General features: G+C 44.7%; 1 protein-coding gene across 4 annotated transcripts; it reads right to left on the reverse strand.

Moving 5' to 3' along the window:
- Window positions 1-1,852: 1,852 nt before the first annotated feature.
- On the reverse strand, window positions 1,853-18,953 carry Nxf7 (nuclear RNA export factor 7). 4 transcript variants are annotated; one of them, NM_001434343.1, is given in 22 exon segments: window positions 1,853-2,114; window positions 2,244-2,304; window positions 5,127-5,309; window positions 5,768-5,840; window positions 6,397-6,439; window positions 6,525-6,640; window positions 6,744-6,802; window positions 6,937-7,044; window positions 7,180-7,235; window positions 7,320-7,388; window positions 7,756-7,792; window positions 9,217-9,326; window positions 9,498-9,605; window positions 9,712-9,800; window positions 9,941-10,010; window positions 10,147-10,227; window positions 10,341-10,445; window positions 10,560-10,643; window positions 10,921-11,071; window positions 11,284-11,437; window positions 17,435-17,510; window positions 18,863-18,953. In NM_001434343.1, coding segments are annotated over 21 exon segments (1,845 nt in total). In that variant the 5' UTR covers window positions 17,478-17,510; window positions 18,863-18,953; the 3' UTR covers window positions 1,853-2,069.
- Window positions 18,954-22,675: the final 3,722 nt, after the last annotated feature.

A 22,675-nucleotide genomic window follows, 5' to 3' on the forward strand; every position in this document is an offset into this window, starting at 1 on the left:
AAGGATAGAGTCTGTCAACTTATGGAAGGCGTGGCACGGTGCCAAAGTAGTAAACTGGTTGATCACATTATTTGTGTGACAGTGAAAGACACCCTGGTTCCCAGTTGAGGAGGTTTGAACTCTGGAGACCCTGAAAGGGATGATAGGTGTTTCGCCTGATTCCCAGGAAACCAGGCTGGTCACTAGCCTGAAGCCTTCCATAGATTTGTGACCATCAAACATGTTAAGGGCAACGCCCCAAGCTCCTTCACTGGAGTAGGACTTCACAACAGGTCACATAGGCTCAAGACAGATAATGAGGTACCTAAAGGCCTGGAGACTTGTCCTTTCCAGACACTCCTTCTTGCAAAAGGTGTTTGATCTCAGGCCCACGCTAAGTTTTCCTCATCCACCTTCCGCCATGACAATAAATGCCTTGAAACCATGGACTGCCTCTTTTCATGGGACCCGCCAACTGGCATGGCTGTGATGGGCGGGGGCACTCTGGGGAGGCACAGCCCCATTGACTTCATCCCAAGATTGCTTCTCACTGCTGGTATGTCTTTCCTTGCAACTATTACATAGCCTAGTGATTCCTGACCATCAGCCCCTCCTACTGGGCAGATTTCCTGCAGATCAATATGAAGATGTACTTTCATGTAGTAATGTTGTATAGACGAATTGATGCCATAATTCCTGATAACAATTTATAGAATTCCTAAATTGACACAAGTAATCTCAAGCTCCCTGTAGAATAATATATGCAAGTACAGAAAATCAATGATGCACTAGTCCATCCATATAAGATTTCAAAGTAATAAGACACAAGGCAGATGATTTGTCTCTTGATAAAACTTTGCTAACTTATGATATACAATTATTACTTTAAACTTATAATGAATCTATGGGGCTAGAGAAAAATAGTAAATGCTTAGTTAGATACTACTCTTAATGGAAAGACATGGAAAGAATTCTGCTGTAACTTCTTAAGCCTTATCAACCTGTGACATAAAACTATTGCCCTAAACTTACTATTAACTTATAGAACATAAAAATGCTTTAAAATCCATGTGATCAATTATCCTGCCTATGTGATCAATTATCCTGAGAAGGTATAAAAACTAAGAACAACAATACAATGGTGATGTAGACATTTTCTGCTTAGTCCAGTACATGTATCTCTGTGTTTTCCTTTCCTTTCCTTTCCCTTTTTTTCTGACTCATGAAGAGTTAAGGGACTCACAGCCTCTTGCCTGGCTAGCATGGGTTCCTAAGTCAAAGAAAAAAGAACCTAAGTAACTTAGACTCAGAAAGTCATACAGCATGTTTTCTTGCATCTATCTAACTGTCTGTCTGTCTATCATGTCTGGACAGCAGTTTCACCTACTTCTCCTTCGAGCCATTTCCCCCACCTTCCCTCTATTTCCCATCTCGTCTATCATATTGGGAACCATGGCAGCATGCAAACAGACATTCTGCTGGAGAAATAGCCTAGAGTTCTACATCCAGAACCACAGGCAGCAGGAAGACAGAGAGAAACTGGATGGGGCTTGGGTTCTTGAAACCTCAAAGTCCACCACCAGTGACACACTTCCTCCTACAACACATCTACTTCAAAAACGCCACACTTTCTAATTTCCTCCCAAGTAGTACCACTCCCTGATGACTAAGCATTCAAACAAATGAGCCTATGGGGAACATTCTTATTCAAACTGCTACAATATCCATAGAAGCAAGTCCTGTGAATCTGCTTCAGGATGCCCAGGAATGAATTGTGAAAATGGATGTGTGTGGAGTGGAGGTGCAAGGTGGGAGCTTTCAGTCCTGGCCCCTCTGGCTCGTGGCTACTACAGGCAAAGAAGAATCCAGGGCACAATGTGCAAAGTAACTTTTATTATGAAAACAAAAGGCACGTCTCAAGGAGAAATACACAGCGCAAGTTACCTGGGTTGCAGGTGGTCTATGTTGCCTGGTCTATATGTTAACTTTGGTCTTGTGGTCAGCCAGACTTACAGATGGGGTCATAGGCAAGAGACAAACAGAGAAGCAAGAGTGTGGACAAAAGGAAGATTATGTCCAGCAGTGTGTTTTTAAGTCATTTGTTTGAAGAATTCCTTCGGGATCTTACTCTTGGTCTGGAACAAAGGAGTTAGGGTGTCAGATGCACCCAGTGCCCTGAGTTTCATCACCTGGCCACCTAGACTCCATCTTGCTGAAGGCTTAAAGACAACCCATTTGTTACCCACTTGGTCCCCAGACCTCACCTGGAGCATAGTGAAGACTTCAGCAGCTCTAGTATAGTCCCACTTGTTGTCATCAAGGCATCTGAGGTGAGAAAGGGACAGCTGACCGCCAATACAAATGCCACCATATAATCTATGCTACTCATTATTCTGAGGCATGTGTGTCAGATTAGCACCGTATTAGTAGTGGGGAAAGACCTGGCAGAACTTAGGAGAATTCAAAGCAGAAACATAAGGATATTGTAATGAGCAGTGAAAAGTATTATATATCCTGCATCCCTTCTAAAAGAGAAGCTCAAGAAAAGAGGGAATTCTCCCCCATAGTTTTAAAATTAAAATGTACGACAGATCTCGGAATGTTTACTATTTCAATGCGCATCTCTCAGTCATTTTCTAGTCTATTCACAAGACTCTCTGCCAATCCCAACTAATTCCAAAAGTGCTCCATTGCTGCAAAAGAAAACTCTCTATCTGCTCGAGCTCAGATCTAACTCTCCATGTCACCCAGTACCTGGCAACTTCTACTGTGCTTTCATGTGCTACCAATTTTCCCATGCTAAATATTTTTTAATAAAAGATCTTAAACAAATAAAATGGCCTTCCTTGGGTGGCTGACTTCATTCATAGTCCAATTCCAAGCTTCAACATGTCAGACCACACATAGTGTCTATATTCACTTTTATGACTGAACAGTATCACACTGTGATATGTACCGTATTTATTCACTCATTCATCTTAGAGAAGACAGTTGAGATGTTTTCCCACTATAAATAACAGTGCTATAAACATATAAGTTTTGGACTAAACATGTTTTATAGCGTGTACTTCATAGTGGAATTATTAGGCCATGCGGTAACTCTATGTTTAACATTTTGAGGAATGATATGACAGACTCTACCCCCACCCCTCACTCCTAATCTCACTCTTTCCCTCCCTGTCTCCTCTCTCCCTATTTCTTTTCTTTTTTTTTTTTTTTGGTTCTTTTTTTCGGAGCTGGGGACCGAATCTCTCTCCCTATTTCTATCTCTGTCTTGCTGTCTCTGGCTCTCTCTGTCTCCCCACCCCGTGTGTGTGTGTGTGTGTGTGTGTGTGTGTGTATGTGTGTGTGTTATTTAGTAATCTCGACATCTCTTAATCCAACAAAGGTAACACTCAAGATGAACCATGACATTCTGGTTTACATTTCTCTAATGACTAATAATGAAGAGGAAAAAAAATTCGTGCTTGCTGGCCACGGCATATTTTCTTTGCAGAAACAAATATTTGTTCAAATCCTTTTCCCGCTCTCAGTTGTGTTCTTTGCCTTTTTGTTTACTAAGTGTTCTGCCCATGTTCTTATCTGATATAAGATCATTCCTTTCTCTCATTCTGTTTTTGCACTTACCTAACAGCAACTGTTAATGCCCTGATTTGCGACAGAGTCCAATTTGTCAGCTTTTCTTTAGCTGCTTGTGGTTTTCATGTCACAGACAATACTTGGCTGACTAATTAAAGACCAGAAAGATTTATATCTATGTTTTGTTCTTTGGCATTGAGGTTGGGATTAACCCTTAAGTTTTGGATCCTCAGTCTATGCATGGCCAGTGTTTGTACAGGGTATGTGGATGGATGGAGGGCGTCCAAATTCCATGGTTTTTGAAGTGAGCATCCAGTTCTTTCAGTAACGTATTAGTCTCTGTAGAAATATGAGAGTCAGCTGAGCATCCGTGTGAGTGTTAATAATACTGAGTGCCTAATAGTCCCGAGGCACTGATGCAAGGACCACATAGTCTTAGGCAGTGTAGCATTGCAGCTAGCTTTTAAACTGGGAAGTGTTGCCTCCTCTAACGTTGTTCTTTGCATTCAATGTCGTTCGGTGCAGTGCATGTCCTACTGCATTTGCACATGAGGTACAGGATCCCCTTGTCAATTCAGAACTGTTTAAATTCAAACTTGTCTTATGTATATCTGGCTGTTTTACCTGCGCGCATATCTGTGCACTACTAGCCTGCAAGGACCCACCAAAGCTACAAAAGGCTGTTAGATCCCTTGGAACTAGAATGATAGTCATCTGTGAAAAGGTCTGTCTGTGGTGAGAACTGAAGCCAGGTCCTCAGGAAAAGTACCCAGTACCCTTAAGTGCTAAGTCAAAACTTTAGACCTTCTCTCTCGAAATTCTTGCAAAGAAACCATTTGGTACTTTGAGCAACATGTCAGGGAAAGTGAAGACCCCTCTGGACAGTAGTTCCATTGTCATACCTGTGAAAGGGGAAATCCTTTCCCATTCATTTTTTGAGTCATCTTTCATTTTGAAGATATTTTTCAGACATGAGAGTATGAACAGCAATGCATGCTGCAAGGAGGGGTATATGTGGTGGTGGTGGGGGAGAACATATGCAGACACATGTTCCAGTGAGTGCAGATTCGTAAGCATAATGATGCATGAGTGGGTGTCATAGGGCCATCCATGTGGTGTGTGGTCCAGACACATGTACAGCAAAGCAATTTTACACACTGCTGCATTTCTCTGCTCTGTTTTGTTATGTTGGTGCTGTTTTTACTCTTTTGGATGCTGTTCTAAATGGTCTTGCTTTTCTAAATTCACTCTTTGGCTATTTACTGCAAGTATGCAGCAGTGTAATGGATTTTTGTGCATCAGTCTTACATCCTGTAACTCTGCTGAGCTTGTTTATTAGTTTTAGGGTTTTAATGTAATTAATTCCTTTAAATTTTCCAAGTGGAATGTGATGCCATTTGAGAAATGGACTATCTTTAAATTTTTTTTACCTACACTATTACAAAGTGATAATATTTTTTCAGTTTGCTCCACCTATTTTTAAAAGGCAAATTTAAAATATAATCAGTTTGTCTTTTACATGTTATGTGAGATCCCATTATTCTTTTCCAATCGCAGCCCAAACTTACTTCTGAGACCATTCAAGTTTCATCCCCGACTGGGTGGAGAAAGCCTGCACCATTCTTTGCTGCTCTTGAGAAAGGACGAGCTTGAAGCTGGAGCATGATGTGGGCGAGGATATAGCAAAGGCACCCTGGATCTCATCAGGGCTTGGATTCCTCACAAAAAGTTGGTCATTCACAATGCACAAGCTGGAGGAAAATTAGTCCCTGAGACAATTGGATAGTTGGATCCCCTCAAACCTCACTGTCCCAGACGGGATGCTCTTTAACCTTTGATCCTTAGCAAGTTAATTCCTCCCATGTGCCTGCTCAGTCTGCCTTAGTAAACTCCCTTGCTGGTACCCAGAGAACAGCACCCCTACCTCCTCCAAGGGAGGGATTGTCTACCAGCTTCATTGGATTCGGAGATTTAATCCCCATACATTTTGCCTATACAGTAGAAAAAGAACCTAGTTACCTTCATTTCCATTTTAGAGTAAAAATCAGAGTCTCCTGAAGAGATCAGTTAATTGGGCCAGGGTGACAGTGACTGTCAGGGTCAGGAAGAAAACTGGTATTCCAGCCCTGGAGCCCCTCATCTTAACTGCTAGGCTATCTGCTACTTCGCTCCAACTCTTTGGGAGTTCCACCCACAATACTGCACTTACTTTGAACTACTTTCAAAGACAGCAATGAAGATCCTCATGAAGGCACGGATGCATTCCTGAGAGCTGCCCTCCACTTTGAGAACGAGAAAAAAACAAAGCATCCTTATTATAGTTACACCTGCTTTGCACCCTCGCAAAACATCCTTCACTCGGGGCCCTATGCTGCAAGGACCCAGGACCACTCGACTATTGGCTTGGAGTCAGGGGTCTGTGGTGGAAATGGGGGTGGGGGCAACAAGTGGCATCATCCATTCACATCGATGGATCCCCTGCCACATTCTGGACCCTGTGAAAAATAACGTCCAATGTTCACTTGGGCTCTGATTCACATCTGTCTGGGGTGGGGAGTAAATAGCACCATTTGCAAAGGGGGAAATGCAGAGCCTAAGCAACTGGTCCAAAGTCACAGAGTGAGGATCTGGAATGAGAGCCAACCAATCCTGCAGCCCATGTGCTCTCCCTCACCCAGGAGCTGTGCAGCAGACAGGCACAGTCAGACCAGGATGGTCTGCAGGCAGCAGAACAGAAGGGAGGGCACACAGTGAGAGGAGCTGGGGAAATTCTCAGAGATACAAGTCCAGGTCAGGAAGCAACAAGGGATCTGGAGACGGGATTCTACCAGCACTCACCTTCCTTGAACAACCCACTAACAGAGAAGCAGAGCGTTTTTTCCTGAAAGGGAAGAAGCACAGAGGACTCAGGGTCCTGCCTAACTTTCTAACCACGTAGGAACAAGCCTCAAGGCAGGTATGCTCACCATCTGGAAACAGATGTCCACCTGGAAAGAGTTGAAGACGTGCAGGGTTTTGGGTAATGTCCTCAGATAGCCCACAATATCTTCTTTTGTGTACTTCAGCAGCTGCCTCTGAATGTCTACAGAGGAGTGAATAAAACAAAAGTCTATTACACTCTGTGATTACCTCCTTCACGCCCCAAGTTCATGGACTCGACCAGGTCTTCCTGAGCACACACTTACGGAACTCCTTGGGATTCTTCACATCCCTTTCATCCTTGAAGTACCCACACATGCTACTCCTAGAAGAAAAAAGTCCTAGGGGAGGGGTCCAGCCAGTGCAGACACTTCCTGGGAGTCCCTTGTGTCTACTTGCTGCAGAGAGTGGAGGTGGATTCACCCTGCTCCAGAATAGAGCATGAGGTGTGATACTCACAGATCTGGACCACTGGGGTTGAAGGGAATGGTCAGGGAGAAACAGGCCTGCTCATGGTAAATGCTCAGGAGACCTTGTCGCTCTTCAGAGTCATAGATCAAGTAATAGCTGTGCAGTGTGGAAATGGGTAGAACGAGTTATTTCAGTGGTCTGGACCCCAGATGGAACCTGAAAGGTCTCTGAGCAGATCTGTGCTAAGGTGACCCACCTCCTTCCCTTCCTTAAGGAACCATGCACACTTACTCTTGCAGGAATTGCTGCACTTGATTCTTTATGGCCTCCGAACCTTTAAAGATGGCCTAGAATACAAAGCCATTTTAGACAATGCATCTACTAAACTTAACAGGCAACAGCATAAATCTCTCTTGGTCTTTCTTCCCCACCTTGCGGGGCTTCATTAACTGGGGTTCTTCAATATCCATTCCAGTTGAAAGTGGTAACTTCCTGCCATCCTGAGGAGAAGAAGAGGAGGAGTCTGGAATGCATGCCAGGGAGGTATCCCTAGATAGCCATGGAGATGAAGAGACCCAAGGGGTTAAATGGCTAGAAAATTCCCTGGGACATGCATTATAGTCTGAATTATGGGGCATGGTAAACATATGTGGTTTGTAGGAGTGTTTCTGTGTGTGGGTCTATGTGGGTCATGGGCTTGGTTGGTTTGTATAATGAAACAACATTCAGATTATTTCTTTTCCTTTAGAATCCATGCCATTGAAAATGAACAGCTATCTCAGGCATACACATTATCAGGCAAGATACAAATGGGCTACGTTAAGTGGGGAGCTCAATCGTGTGTAGAAGATGAAGGCAGGAACATACCAGGCATGACAACTGCGGAAAATACTCCAGGATTGCACTGTTCAAAAAGCAAAAGCCACAAAAGTGATTGACAGTTCAGATTTGGACTGCATTTCTCCCCTACTCCTAACATCCCCTTGTTTTTCCCTCCAGTTCTCTTCACCCCCTTTCCTCACTGCCAGACCCCTGGGTAGCTTCTACCTACACCACACTGGGCCCCTTCTCCAGGGTCACAATAAATAAACATATTGAGAGGCCAGTCTCCAGGGTTTCCTACTTTCCTTGCCTCCCTTCTCTTCCTCAGTCTCCACAGAAGGCCCAACCACTTTGGAATACGTCCAGGATTCTTCAGTATGCCGAGAGGTGAAGGTGGGGGAGGGAGGAATAAGGATGGACAAAGGAGATGGCGGTGGGGTGGTAGATGGTGATAGAAAGGGAATGAGGGGGCAAGGGAGATTTGTGAAAGACAGGAGAGAAGAGGCGAAGGAGACAGAGGACACAATGAAAAAGGAATGAGTGGGTGCTCTGTCTACTTTGGTGTGATGAGTTAAGATACTGGGAGAAACGGGTTCACCTGCTGCTATGCTTTGCTTCATGTGTGCCTGGCTAGCCCAGAGACCCAAGGCAGCAATGAAAATATGCATACTACTGGGGCTGGCATGAAGAACCATACTGCTCTCAGAGTGAGCCAGGGATTACTCCAGAGACAAGAACCATTCTCCAGAAGCTGAAGAAGTGATAGGTGAATCCCCACGTCAGCATGTGATGGCTAGGCTATGGGCTTCTCCAAGGAATCAAATTGCTGGTCTCAGACTGCCCAAGACTCCTCTTATATGCTAGGCAGGACGATGAGCAAGAGATATTGGTCCATAGGTAAGAAGGGAAGGAGGGAGGGACAGAGGCTTCTAGGAAGCCAGGGGCTTCTTTCTCCTCAACCTCTTCTGCTTCTCCCCTTCCCTCCTGCTCCAGGAAGCCTTCAGCTCCCCAGTCACGGCCCACTCCGGGATTCCTGATCTAGAGAGCAGAGGTCCTCCAATCGAAAGGAAGACAGAGATCCCAGTAGGAGTCTAGAGGAAGTGATGTCCAGGTCAGCATCACGCCCAGGACCTCAGCCCTCAGTTGGGGCAGGACAACCTCTTGGGCATCCTGAGACGGATGAGGGGAGCGTTCAGGAACAAGATTGGAAGGAAGGCTCCTCTCAGGACTGGGAAGGAGGCCTGGTGCTGATGAGATGCTCAGGAGGGCCTTCTGGAGGAGGCTGAAAACTCACACACGTGAAACACAACCCGTGCTAGGTGAGGTGGGGCAGACAGGTTAGTTGCAAAGGAAGCCTGTGAGCAAAGCCCAGAGTACGGAAACGGGGGAGAGAGCAGGCTCTGTGGTCCTCCCAGAAGACCAGGGCTGCCTCCTCCCAGAGAGTCTCTCAGACCACTATGGGCGTATGGCATCCATGAGGGGAAGGAAGTGTTAGCAGGGATGTACCTTACGTAAGAAGAATGGTCTGGGAAGGTGCTGCACAAGGGATTCCCTTCTAGCCACAGCTGTTCCAGCTTCAGCCCTCTTATCTTCTCCAGTTCCCATGCTGTTCTTAGCTGAGGAAAATGAGAGAACTGGTAAAGGTGTTCCAGGCAAAGACAACCATTAGAAGTTCAGAACCCATACCTCCCTGCTCCCACTCATGGTTTGGTTTGCCTGTCTAATGCTGTCAAGTACCATAGTCGACACACTACTATCCATCTTTAACCCCAATCTCTTCTTCTCACCATGTTTTTGGAGAGGTTCAGGATCTTGAGCTTGGGTGCCTTCTTTACAACGTCAAACAGGCTATCTAACTGGAACAGTTTGTTGCTGCTCAAGTTCAAGGATAACAGCTTTGGGGAGCAAAAGTTAGAATGATCTTTAGTGTTGAGAGCCTTGGATACATATTTGCCCTGTACCCCATCCTTTCTGGCCCTCCACACAAACATCAACCAACACCTTAGGAAAATCCTCTTGGATGATCTGAAGGGTGGCAGTCATGCAGCTTCTTCTGTTCAGAATCATGTCTATGTTGTGATTCATCAAGTCTTCAGGAAGAGGACAGAAAGGAATCAGAAAGTAGAGAGGGGTCTGTCTAAAACCAGCCCCAGCACAGTCTGCTCCCCCAGGTTACCACATCTTCTTCCTAGGTAGATCTTTGATCCACAAATATTGCTGTCAGCCATACCTGGGTCAAAGCGGAGCTTTTTGAGGCACAGAGCATGCTGGGAAATATCATATCTTTTCTTCATGGCCAGCTGCAGAGACACATATGGAAAGGATGGCTCTGTGGTGTTGTGGGTTGTGGTGTTGGGAACATCATGGACTTGCTATGGGGGAGGGGAGACCTGAGTCTGGGAAGTGAGCATACACAGTGCCTTCAGACTGCTTTACCTTCAGTTGCTCCATTTGTTCTCTTGTGAACCTATTCTGCACAGAGTAGGGTGCAACTGAGGGATTGACAAAAATAGGTATCTGTGGGGGGGAGAGACATAATGAACACCAGGAACTCTAATCCCAAAGATAACGCTCCCACTCTATGGCATGTGTCAGGGGTAGTAGGTACAGAGAATGCATCCAGCACACACCTTCTCAAAGTCCTCACTACTTATCTTGTAGCTGACATCCTTCAATGCATATGCAATGCTAGAATCCTGGACAAAGAACTGGATCCGGTATTTGTCACAATGAAACTACACAAAGGAGAAAGCAGAAGTGATAGCATCAGAGGCCACTGAGCCCTACTGAGCTTGGCCTCCCAGTCAATCCTCCAAGCCATCCCAGCTGGCTTCACCATCCTCTCTTACATCCACTGGTGTGAAGGGCACGCTGCAAAGGCTGTGGACTGAATTCATTAGCTGTGTCTTGTCACACTTTCTCCCACATGGAATCTAAATTTGCAAATAAAGAACAAGAGAGAAGAGAGACACCATGGAAACTTTGGAGGAGAGCAGATATATTCCGAATGTTCTTTCCTGACATTCTACAAAGAACTTCCACAGGACCTCTGACAGGGTTCCTTGTTTTGTGCCAAACACAGATCTAGATTCACAAGTTCTCCTCACAGAAGCTCTTCTCCCTCCAAGTAACTGACTTATCTTGCTCACTGAGATCTTCCTTCTCTTGGACTTCAGGAAAGTCTAAGGCAGATGTCACCAAGACACTCACCGTGACCTTGAACCAGCTCTCCAGTGTTCCGTCTTCTGTGAACTGCTCCACTTCTCTCTTTTGAGCTTTTTCATCTCTCCACACTGTGATATGGATTTGGTCCTCCACATGCTCTTCCTCTCTGCTCTTACGTCGTCCAGAATAAGGTGTGCTATGAGAGGGATAGGGAGTGCCAGTAAATGCTAAGAAATTCTTGTATGCATCCACCCTCCTAACACTGGTAGTACAGATACAATTATGATTTCTCAGCCTCTCTTCCACATCTGTATAGCAGCAGATCTCCAGTATCTCAGTGAGAGGAGACCACTAGGGAAAAGGAATTGAAGGAACCTATTATACTGACCAGGCTGCCTGGTAACTTACTGTCTTACGGATGGGTTCCAGAGAACGGCTCTCGTCTCCACATTTCCACCATTACCCCAGGCTTTTGAAGGCAGAATTGTGTGCCCAGTATCCTCATAATGATTGGTCTTCTTGCCAGTATAGCCCAGAGAAGAAACCCTGTCTTTCTTTCTTCCTAGAAGAGCACAGTTTTTACCATCATAATATTATGAAATGGGAAACAATGCAAGTTTGGAAGACACATCAGTGATCCATCTACCACATAGGACATCAGGGGGAAGGCAACACCATGTGAGGGTAATTAAAGGGCCAAAAGGTCTGATTGGAAAAAAAAAAACAGTGGGATAACTCCAGGCATTGTCACAGAAGACAGCACAGTAGGGCAGGATTTGTGATATATTTGGCCCATGGTGTATAGCAAACACAAAGCACTACTAGGCAGCTGACCCTAACTAGCCTTGTCTTGGGATTCCTTAATTTAGTAACTATACAATGGCTTGGGTTCCTATCCTCCCCACCTCAGTGCAACAATCCAATCATTCATTGAACTGACTGCCACAGTTAACAAGCTGTAAACTTCCTTGTTACTGATGTCCAAGTTTTACTGGCAGTGGAGGCCAAGGAAGTAGCCCATTAACCTGTCACCAAATTACCTTATTACGATCCACAACACTCAGGTTTGAGCTATTCAAATGACATATCTTCTCCATTCGGCCTACAATACTTTCACGTATTGAGGACTGACCTTCCTAAACCCCACACTTGCACTACAAAGGTATGAAAGAAAAACTGGAATGGCAAGTGCCAAACACAATTTCCAATTGCACTGTGGTTTTGCTGAAGTGATTCCTGGTCTGAGTCCATTACAATCAGAAATCACTGTTTGGAATTGCATATCTGCTAAGTGCTGAGGTCTGCTCCACAAGTTTGAAATTCTCTATGTTCATAAATGCTTCCAGGCAACTGACAGCCAGTGTCTGCCTGTTCTTTGGTGAGGCATTCTGTTTATGCCATTTAGATCATGTGATACAGAAAGCATTGTTAACACAGTGAATCTTCAAGCTTGTGGAGCAGTTGGTTGGGCAATGCACCCTTAGTTGTGTTGGTGAAGCTTTCTGTTGTATTCATCCATACCGATTCACATCCTGGAGATGTGTGCCCATCCCTTTCTGCAACGCAAAGCCTCCCACCAAGCTTTCCTGCTGTACATCTTATTAGGCATGGGGTGGCAGACTTGAAATGCTTTCTGTTTTCTATTTGTCCGCTGTCTTATTCTATCTTTTGAAATAACAATAACCTCCTGTCTGTCCCCATTGGGTACCCTTAACAAAGGCGTTTTGTACCATCAATCATCAGGTGCCAGCAGCAGGTAATGTTGGTGTCTTTGCCGTGGGGGTGAGGTGGATATGAATGCTAGGAGAGACCAGCCTTCTCAAGCACCGCAGAGTGAATGGTTCTCTAGGTTTGTAAGTTGCAGATTGTGTTCTGTCATTATTCCACTTTGCCTCAAGACACATGTATGGATGAAAATTAGGTCACTTGGAGTCCGCTCATAACAAATTGATGATAAGCGCAGCTCAGAGGAACAACATTGGGGACTCCAGGGCTTTCACCATGTAACCCACTATCAGGAGCTTTCCCTGTATCAGTGCTGGCACTGGAAATGAATCTAAAGGTGAACAGATTGTCTGGGATAGGCCTTCAGCTCAATGGGCCTGCTGTCTGTGTTTCACAGGCCACATCTAAGTGCTAAGGAAATTCTCCTAGTTCTGCCTTCAAAAATTCCACCACAGCCCTACTCGTCTCATCTTTGCCATGGGTGTTACCCTAGCCAGGCCTCCAAAACATTCTCCTTTGGCTCTCTTTGCTTTTGTTTCCCACCCCCTGCCCGGGCTCACTCAGACACTGTCTTCCACACAGCAGGAAGAATGCTTTAGTGTTATAAGGCAATTATTAAATCTTGCCTATCCTACTGCTCAAAGTCCTGCAACTGGGTTGCAGCCCATCTGTAAAAGATCTGTGGGTCTATGACATCCAACTAAAACAAACCAAAACAAAAAACATAGCAACTAAAGACACCTAGTGATAGGTGGCACTAGGTAAATGTTAGCAAACCAAATCATCTTCCTGAAAGCTCAAAGAGCAAAAGAAAAACATCAGATTTTTAAGTTGGAGATGGGGCAAGGACAAGAGATGGCATAACAGAGACCAAAGGCAGCATCTCGGTTCCTGGGAGTTTGAAACTATGTATCTCACCTGTGACTCCAGAAAAAGTTGAGAACTGGGGTGGACTGAAGGAAATAGGCAGTGAGAAACCCAATAAAAGTCCAGAAGTTCTGGATGCATGGTGTCTACAAATGGAGTAGGACGATTCTGAACCATTGTGTGGAACCCAAGACTACTTCCAGAACATCTTCTACCCTAGAATGGGCAAATCTAAGCAGCTTAATGACCATAGTTCCAGATCCTATCTTCTGCAAGGCCCTCTATATGGTGAATCACAGAATACAGAGCATGTAAAGTGAGCATCTGCAGAAGGACTCTATGGAAAGGGACAGTGAGGACAAAGTACACATTGGTGCCCATCCACTTACAGAATGCCTTGGTACCTTACACCTGGCTAGGACTGATGCCACTGGAGTCCAAAATGATAGACAGCAAGAATATAAAAAAGCAGGTGCCAGAGAGACAGTCCAGATGTTAGGAGCACTTGCTTCTTTTGCAGAGGATCTGGGCTCAGTTCCCAGCACCCACATCAGTAAACTGCAGCTCCAGGGATTCTGTCACCCTCTTTTGGCATCTGATGACATGGGCAAGCACGTGGTACACACAGAGACAGGCAGGCAGGCAGGCACACACGGGTATTCGTCAATAAAAAAAGAAGGAAAATGTAAAACTATTTGATAAATCAGTCTACCCTTGGGCTTTGCCAGGCTTTAGCTATTCCTCCAATACCAAAGGAACAGTGGACCTCGTTCAGGATACCATGCATGTTTCTCAGCTCCTGCCTGTTTGCAATTCTGAATTCTGTCTACTGTACTGCCCAAGCTGCTGATGACAAGCACCTCTGCTACAGTAGGGTGAGAATACAGAGATAGGCGGACCAACATTTGATCGATTGCCAACAACCGCTTGGTATAGGGCATAATGAAGACTTTTCACCTCCTCATGGAAGTCCCATGAGAACGGCACCCACTGTTCATTTTCAAACCTGAGACAGACATGAGATACCTATTTAACATATTAAAGCAGACACTGGCTACCAGTTTTTCCCAGCATTCCTCAGTCTCTACCTGCTACAGGGTCCTCCTGGCTAGCATAGCCTGCTCCCTACCCTGAACTTCTCCAGTCCAGGCTTTGGGCTGCCCTCTTCCCAGTTATATAAGTCATAACCCAGTTATATAAGTTATATAACTTTGGTTATCTGCCCTCTTTCGATGTACACTTTACCTTTGTGGACACTTAATCTGGCTCTCTGCAATCCTTTCTCCCCTCTCCTCATATGGCTCAAGAGAATGTCCATTCTGGACTCTCCCAGATGTCTCTACCCTGGCCATGCTTGCCCTTTTATCTACCATAAACTTTCTCGTCCACTATACCTGGGAGCAGTCATGTCCTTCCTTCTCCCTTCCATGTATTCATTCACCCAGGGCTCCCTTTTGGATCATGAATATTCAGTTCAGTGATGCCCGGTGATCCTCCCAAATGGTAGAATCAGAGTTTCTTATTCCAGCGATTATTCTCCCTCACTCCTAACCTTCCATCAAGTACTATTGTACTGACTGAATCCTTTCTCCACTAATAGTAAACATTCTTGTTTCTTGGATATATATCCTACAGCAGAGAAAGATGAGGCTTTGTGCTAGTCACGCCTGTACGTGAGAACTGGGTGTCTTGGAACAAGTGAAGAAAGCTGCCTAGGATGAGCTGGAGGACTCTTGACCCCTAAGGTGCATGTACGCACGGATGGATACAGATGCATATGACACCCTTGTGCAGAGCACGTAGCTTGGCACGCTAAGGCAAACACTACTTTAAGCAGCCAGCTTCCTATGAGTCACCCTCGTCTCCTTTCTAACTTTAAAGGTAACTATTTCACTACCAAGGGTCACACATGATTACAGAGGAGTTAATGTCAAAGCCTGTCTTAGTTTCCAGGAATCCATTTGTCTGTCTGTTTGCAGAGGCTACTGTTATCACTGTGGCTGAATCTTAGACGCTTAATATATTGCTTGTCTTCCCTCCTGCCTTGTCCATGACAACCATCCTCTTCTCCTCCTCCTCCTCCTCTCCGAGTTTTGGGTCCTACGTGTGCTTGACTGAGCATGCCTTTGCCACTCTGCATTCTTTATGTACTTTAGCCCTCGAATTGCTCTCATGCTCAGCCAAGAATCGAGACTAACAGAGACTTTAGAAGGTCTAGTCTATAACTGCTCTGAAGTCATTTGCTCCCTTGATAAATTGGTCCAGTTAAGACATTCAAATAATCAGTATATATCTTCTCATACAATCTCACATTTTCAATCTTTTCAGCACAAGAGCCACTTTATTCCCAAAATGGTCTTCCCGTACCTTCTGCTTGTAGGTACCCAGGTTGCTAGAGAGTTTAACATCACTGGTTTTCTCTAACACCAGCACCCAGTACCTCTGTCCATCTCTGCACCATCTATTGACAGTGTCATCGCCTGTTTTGGTCATTGTCTTCTACTTACTAGAAAGACATTAGTTTACATTTTCCAAGAGGAAACCATGGAGAGCCTTTCTCTGAGCCACCAGGCATTGTTTTATAATAAGGTTTATATTTCGATACAAAGGCAATTTGTGCATTTGACACATTTGCTTGTTCACAAAAGACTACCGGCTTATCAGTGATGTTGTTTGTGACAGATGCCTTGTGCCTATATTCAAGCCGCTGCATCGAGTGAGATGAATAAAGTGAGGGGAACGATACCTTTATTCCATAAATGTACACTCAACTTCACTGAAGAGAGCTGCAGGAACGGCAAGTGAGGAACAAATGATTATAAGACACTGACCTTGAAATCGGGCCTGGTTGAATGCAAGTAATGGCACTGCCATCTAGGGCCTACAGGAATTCTGGCAACTGTTTAACCTGTTTGGGCTGGGCTTCCGTTCCTCGAGGAAGTGGTCAGTGCTGCTGTGGGCTGAGTGCTTCCATTAGTCCCTACCTGGGGTAAAAAATCCTTACAACAGACTTTTTCTTACTGCCGGGGCTTTAGCAGGGCCGTGACTACATCTGTCTCTAAACTGCAATGGATCGGGTGGGTGCCATTTATGATGGTGTGCTGTAAGAATCTCTGGGGCTCTCTTGGCCAGAGGTACAGTGAATGATCCCGGTCTAGATTGTGCCTACTCCGTTAGTGTAGGTCCCTGCTTCGTTTCAGTAAGAATCCTTCAGGCCCAGTCAGCTAGCATCATGTGGATGGCTTTAGTGACGCGGAACTTAGAGGCACAGTGAGAAATGAGCCACTCAGACTTGAGGGTACGAATAAACACAGCATTAATCAGATGAGATGCCTCCAGAAATGGAAAGAACAATAACCTGGGATTTTTCTGGGAACTTACAGAGCAATTTATGGTATTGCTTGCTGTTCAAGAGAGGTATGGCATATGACAGCTTTTCAATAATAAGTCAGTATTCAAAAGCCAGGAGTTATTTGGACTCAGTGAGAGGCACCGTCTCCTCTCAGCCTGGCATATCAGTAGTTCCCTGCTTTCAGTGGCGGGGTACTTTATTTCCTCAAGGTGATGAACCCTTTCTTATGATTTACAAATGAGACTGTCAATTTCCACTCAGCCATTTTAGAATTATGCTTATAGACAGGAATTATCTGTGAAGAAGGAAAAATTGAAAAGATTCTACTGGGGGACATCATTGAATAAATGAAGAGAAGATAAAATATCAAATGAGTGAGTTAATGATGAAAAGAAAAAGTAGTTATTATACATATATCCCACGGTCCTTTGTAAACACAGGACATGAATTAAATGGGTAGAAGAATAAATTCATGGCATCTCAAAATATGTTCAGAAAACATTAATACACTTTGAAAAGAGATCCATTGTCAGGGAGTGGGAGAGACCTGAGAACTACATGTTGTTGTAATCATACTTTCTAAGCACAAACACAGCAGCTTGGAGGTGTCTTTACCTGTGTATCTAAAGGGTCCCTGCCTCCTTTCATTAGAGCACATCTTTCTTGTCTCTTGGCCTTCGTAGTCTTCCAACTAGAAATAGAGAAATAGGAGGAAAATAGATTACTTAAATTCTGTCATACAAGATATCACTTTAGTCTCCTGGAAAGTACACATTGCTCAACCCCAGTAAGGAAAGCTCCTTACTCAGCTTTACTCATTCACTATCACCTTCATGATGGTCCAAAGGCATCCCTTAAGTTCTGGGGCATCAGTGGGAGAGGAAGTACATAATCTTGCTGCTACTGGATGTCCCAGGCCAGTTGTGATACCCAAGGAGGGTTTCCCCGTCTCAGAAAAGAAGGGAAGGGGGTAATGGGAAGAGGAGAGGTTTGTGAGGGTGGGGCTGGGAGGAGAGGAGGGAGGGGGATTCAATCAGGATATAAGGTGAATAAAAAATTAATGAATAAAAAGATTTTATCTGCATGGCTTTTTCGAGTTCTTTGTGACACAGGAAAATGGAGGCTGCAGCAAGGAATCTAAGGAACAAAACTTAGAGTAGAAGACGGAAACCTCAGCGAGTCGCTGACCTCAGGAGAGCTGGAACACAAGAGGATGGATTTCCTTCTGCCAACCGCCCCCTGAAACCTGAAAAATTTCAAGGTAAGGAATTCAGAGTGTTTACTTTGTTCCCAGGTCGACAAGTTCGTTGAAACCTCAAACTTTACAAAAGTGCCCTCTCTCCTTTGCCTCTACCTTGCATTCTCTCCTCTGATCACTTCCTGCTTCTAGAGCAAGGGCTGGGGGAGAGAAGAAGCCAGAGCACAGCAGCAAACTAAGAGGCTGGAGGAAAAGGAAGAAGGCCTTCAGAAACCAACTCTCTGTGAACTGGCTAGTAAGAAGTCTCTAATAACCTTGAAAGAAACAGACCAGATAAGAAATGGGGCAGATGACTGACAGAGAAGGGAGGGGAGTGATCTCAAGGCCTAACAGGCAGAAAAGCTAGCAGGCCATGACTACAGGCAGGGTGACAAGGAAGGGGACGGTGGTCCTACTCTCATTTAAGATTCCTGCCCTGCAGAGATGAATGGCAGTCTTTAAACCCTCATGGTTGCTGCTCATTCTTACTCGCCCTGTCCAGCCCCACGCGTTGCCCTTTTGCACCTCTTGTGAGTCCAGGATCAGATGAAGACTTCCCAAACCTTTTGTGCTGGGTCAGGCTTTTCAATGTTTGGCCACTTCACTTCAGAAAGTTCTCCCACACCTCTATGGAAAGCCCTCTGCTGTGCAGTAGCTACGGGCTTACACCTTAAAGCCACCAACCCAACCCATCCCACCCCACCCCACCCGACCGGACTCCTACCGTGTGCCCTGAGTAAAATCCCAGAGAGCAGCTGGTGGGCCTCCTACCAGAAAAGTGGTCTTGTACAGTCAGCCTGTAGTACCTTAATATTTCCTGGAGAAGTATGGAGTCTAAGCCAGCGTCTAATCAAGCTTTGTTCTTAGTGAGAACAAGGACAACTCCAAAAGCCTCCCGTGGGTGGAGGCTTTGTGAGCTCACAGCAAACACGGAAAGGGCCTGGCTTGATTCTTGATTTTGAGAGGAAGAGAGCAGTCATGTGACTGTCTAAGGGGTTCGGGCGTCCCTAGGCTGCTTCTGAGGTCTTGTGGGAGGAGTTGCGCATGCACCCACGTGCATCTTAGCACATGACCGCAAGAACAGTGGTAACTGAGTAGTCCCGTGATTGCAAGGCTTTTTGCCTCATGAAGGACCAGAGTACAAAATCCAGCAACTCCTAATCTCCTGACAAAGGGTGCTGATAAAGTTGGGGAGTTGGGGAAGACTGTTTGTGCCTTCACGTGGTGGAGGAGGAGGTGGAGGCGGAGGCAGAGGCAGGGACTGGGTTGGCAACAGACCCTGGATTCCATCAAAAGCACTGCAAAGAAAAAGAAAAAGAAAGAACAAAAAAAGAAAAGAAAAAAAGAAAAAAAACTTAAGCAGGGCAATGGTGGCAGAGGCCTTTAAACCTAGCACTAAGAAGGCAGAGTCAGGCAGATCTCTGTGAGTTCCAGGCCAGCCTGGTCAACAAAGCTAGTTGCAAAACGGCCAAGGCTACACAAAACTACCATGTCTCAAAAAATAAAATAAAACGAAACAGAAAGCAAACAAATAATAAGACTAAGCATTAAAAATAGAAGATAAGATACACGTGTTACCAATAGAGATCATAGATCTAGGTCAGCCACATAATTTTATTTTCTCCATGATGCCAACAACCCTATGACATACAGCCATAGGATTTCATACTATCCGGATGTCTGGGAAGGGCTATATTAGCTCCTTGACAGAATCTTCCAATTTTACCCATAAAACCTAGGAAAGTAGCACTTAGGAAATATAGCCAGAGACCTAGGTCTAAGCTAACATTCCTTTAGATGATGCACACCTTCAGGGGTCAGAGGTTACCAATGGGTATTCTGCTCAATTATTCTGCAATATATTCCTTTGACTTAGGGTCACTCACTGAAACTAAAGCTTAACTGGAATCCAGAAAAATCCAAGACATTCTCCTGCATCTGACCTTTGACCTGACCAGAGCTGTTGTGTGTGTGTGTGTGTGTGTGTGTGTGTGTGTGTGTGTGTGTGTGTGTGTAGCCACGCCTGGTGTTTGCCACTGCTTCTAGTGAGTCAAACACAGGTCCCCATGTTTTAGCAGCAAGTGTTCTTACTCACTGAGCTACATTCCCTGTTCTAGGACCTATTCCTGAAGAAGGGAGGAAACAGAAATAGAGACCATCACACCCAATCATGATGCAGCCAGAGAGCTCTGCACTAGGTCGACAGCCTTCTAAGGGCTTCTGGTCACAGCAGCAGTTTGCCTGTTCCAGGAAAACTCAGGTTTTTTGTAGACCATTGCAGTAAATTCTTAAGATGCGATCAGGTGAGCAGAGCATAAAACTTTACCCCAAACTGAAAATGCAGACCACTCCCAAGATTGGGACAACTGTAGCAGATGCAAGCTCCCTTTCCTCCAAGCTGGGCAAGTTCTGACCATAGAGCCCTGGGAGGGACAGTGAGGTGTAGAGCCAGGAGGCATTCAATGAAGGCTTCTGTTCAGGCAGATACCTAGACAAGAGATAGTCAGCAACTGGGAAATACAGACTGCTTGAAAGGCAGAAGCATGGAGAGCTTTGAGTACAAGGCTTTTCCATCAGACAGCCCTGGTTACATAAACAGTATCTACTGCAACTTACACAGTAGCAGCCTTGTGTGGGCTGTGCAGGGTTGAAGTGATGAAAAGACTTGATGCTTTTGCAGGATGAGTCTGAGTCAATTCCATTGCGCTCATTGGTGGAGCGCAGACTGGAGTCACATAGCATTTTATAGAGATGGCATGAATGCTGAGGGGTAGAGGAAATTCCTCTGCTAAGGCCAAACTCTTTCCCATTTGCTTGTCTACCTACATTCCATGTGGTTTCCATGGCCATCTAAATACCAGGCAGTCCAAGGTGGTGATGTTTTTTTTTTTGCCTAGGTCCAAAGTGGACTGGAATAGAAGCCTACAGTTTACTGTCATTCAAATGTCTTTAGCTCAGGCTTCTGTAGATCCTGTGAATATCTACTACCCTGTGAGACACATAAACAATCCCAGAGAAAAGCTGTCCTACTGATTAGGCTACTGGGGACAGAGGCCCTATCTTATCTACTGTGGATTCATCACAATAGAGTCCCTGTCCTCATATCTTAGGGACTCTCCCAGAAAGGTTTGTTCTCTGTCCCTGTTCCCAATCCCACAGTCACAATATTCTTTCTTCCTATTCCTTTGCAAAACAGTAATGAGAGTCACTAGTAATTGAGGTGACCCCTAATTCCATGAGTGTGGGGAACCTTGAGCTATCCCACATGAGCAAAGGTGCACTGGGAGGATTGATGTTCCTTGGAGCAATCCCATACCCCAGGCTGCACTTTAACCTCATTTTCCTAGACTCTACATCCTCACAGGATCAGCTTCTCTGAGCCAGACAGGCTCCCTACTGGGTCTTTCAGATAAGAGTACTAAGTTCCCTCTTCCTGTCCTAGCCTGTCCCTCCAGTCTGAGTTCCTGACTGCCTCTCTATCCCCTCAGTGCACTGCCTGAGCTCTCTCCAGAGAGAAACTGTTCAATCCAAAGGACAGGCTTTTATACTTTCCAGCAGTCCCATAACCCCTAAGGAAATAAAAGCAGTCATTAAAAGTCTCCCAACCAAAAAGAGCCCAGGACCAGATGGGTTCAGTGCAGAATTCTATCAGACCTTCATAGAAGACCTCATACCAATATTATCCAAACTATTCCACAAAAATAGAAACAGAAGGAACACTACCCAATTTCTTCTATGAAGCCACAATTACGCTTGTACTTAAACCACACAAAGACCCAACAAAGAAAGAGAACATTAGACCAATTTCCCTCATGAATATTGATTCAAAAATAATAAAATTCTTGTTAACTGAATCTAGGAACACATCAAAATGATCATCCATCATGATCAAGTAGGCTTCATCCAAGGGACATAGGGATGGTTCAATATATGGAAAACCATCAACATAATACACTATGTAAAAAAAACTCAAAGAAAAGAACAACATGGTAAGTGGATATTAGCTCACTAGATGCTGAAAAAGCATTTGATAAAATTCAACACCCTTTCATGTTAAAAGTCTTGGAAAGATCAGGAATTCAAAGCCCATATCTAAACATAGTAAAAGCAATATACAGTAAACCAGTAGCCAATATCAAACTAAATGGAGAGAAACGTGGAGCAATCCCACTAAAATCAGGGACAAGACAAGGCTGCCCACTCTCCCCTATCCATTCAATATACTGCTCAAAGTCCTAGCCAGAGCAATCAGACAACAAAAGGTCAAAGGGATATAAATTGGAAAGGAGGAAGTCAAGATATCACTATATCACTATTTGCAGATGATATGATAGTATATGCAGGTGACCCCAAAAAAAATCCATGAGAAAACTCCTGCAGCAGATAAACAACTTCAGCAAAGTGGCTGGTTATAAAATTAACTCAAACAAATCAGTGGTCTTCCTCTATTCAAAGAATAAACAGGCTGAGAAAGAAATTAGGACAAAATGGCAATTCACAGGTTGGGAAAAGATCTTTACCAACCCTACATCTAATATAGGACTAACATTTAAAATATACAAAGAACTCAAGAAGTTAGACTCCAGAGAACCAAATAGCCCTATTAAAAATAGGGTACA

The sequence above is a fragment of the Rattus norvegicus genome, chromosome X (assembly GCF_021556685.1).
Source record: "Rattus norvegicus strain SHRSP/BbbUtx chromosome X, alternate assembly SHRSP_T2T, whole genome shotgun sequence".
NCBI lineage: Eukaryota > Metazoa > Chordata > Mammalia > Rodentia > Muridae > Rattus > Rattus norvegicus.

What these genes read in the sequence shown, in the direction of transcription:
- Nxf7 (XM_087600568.1), bottom strand. Translation starts at nt 17,477, where the DNA reads ATGTGCTCTAATGAAAGGAGGCAGGGACCCTTTAGATACACAG. An exon ending in TGCCCTTCACACCAGTGGAT is followed by an intron (nt 10,446 to 10,559) that starts GTAAGAGAGGAT and finishes TCCTTTGTGTAG; the next exon opens with TTTCATTGTGACAAATACCG. An exon ending in GTGCAGCAATTCCTGCAAGA is followed by an intron (nt 7,045 to 7,179) that starts GTAAGTGTGCAT and finishes CACACTGCACAG; the next exon opens with CTATTACTTGATCTATGACT.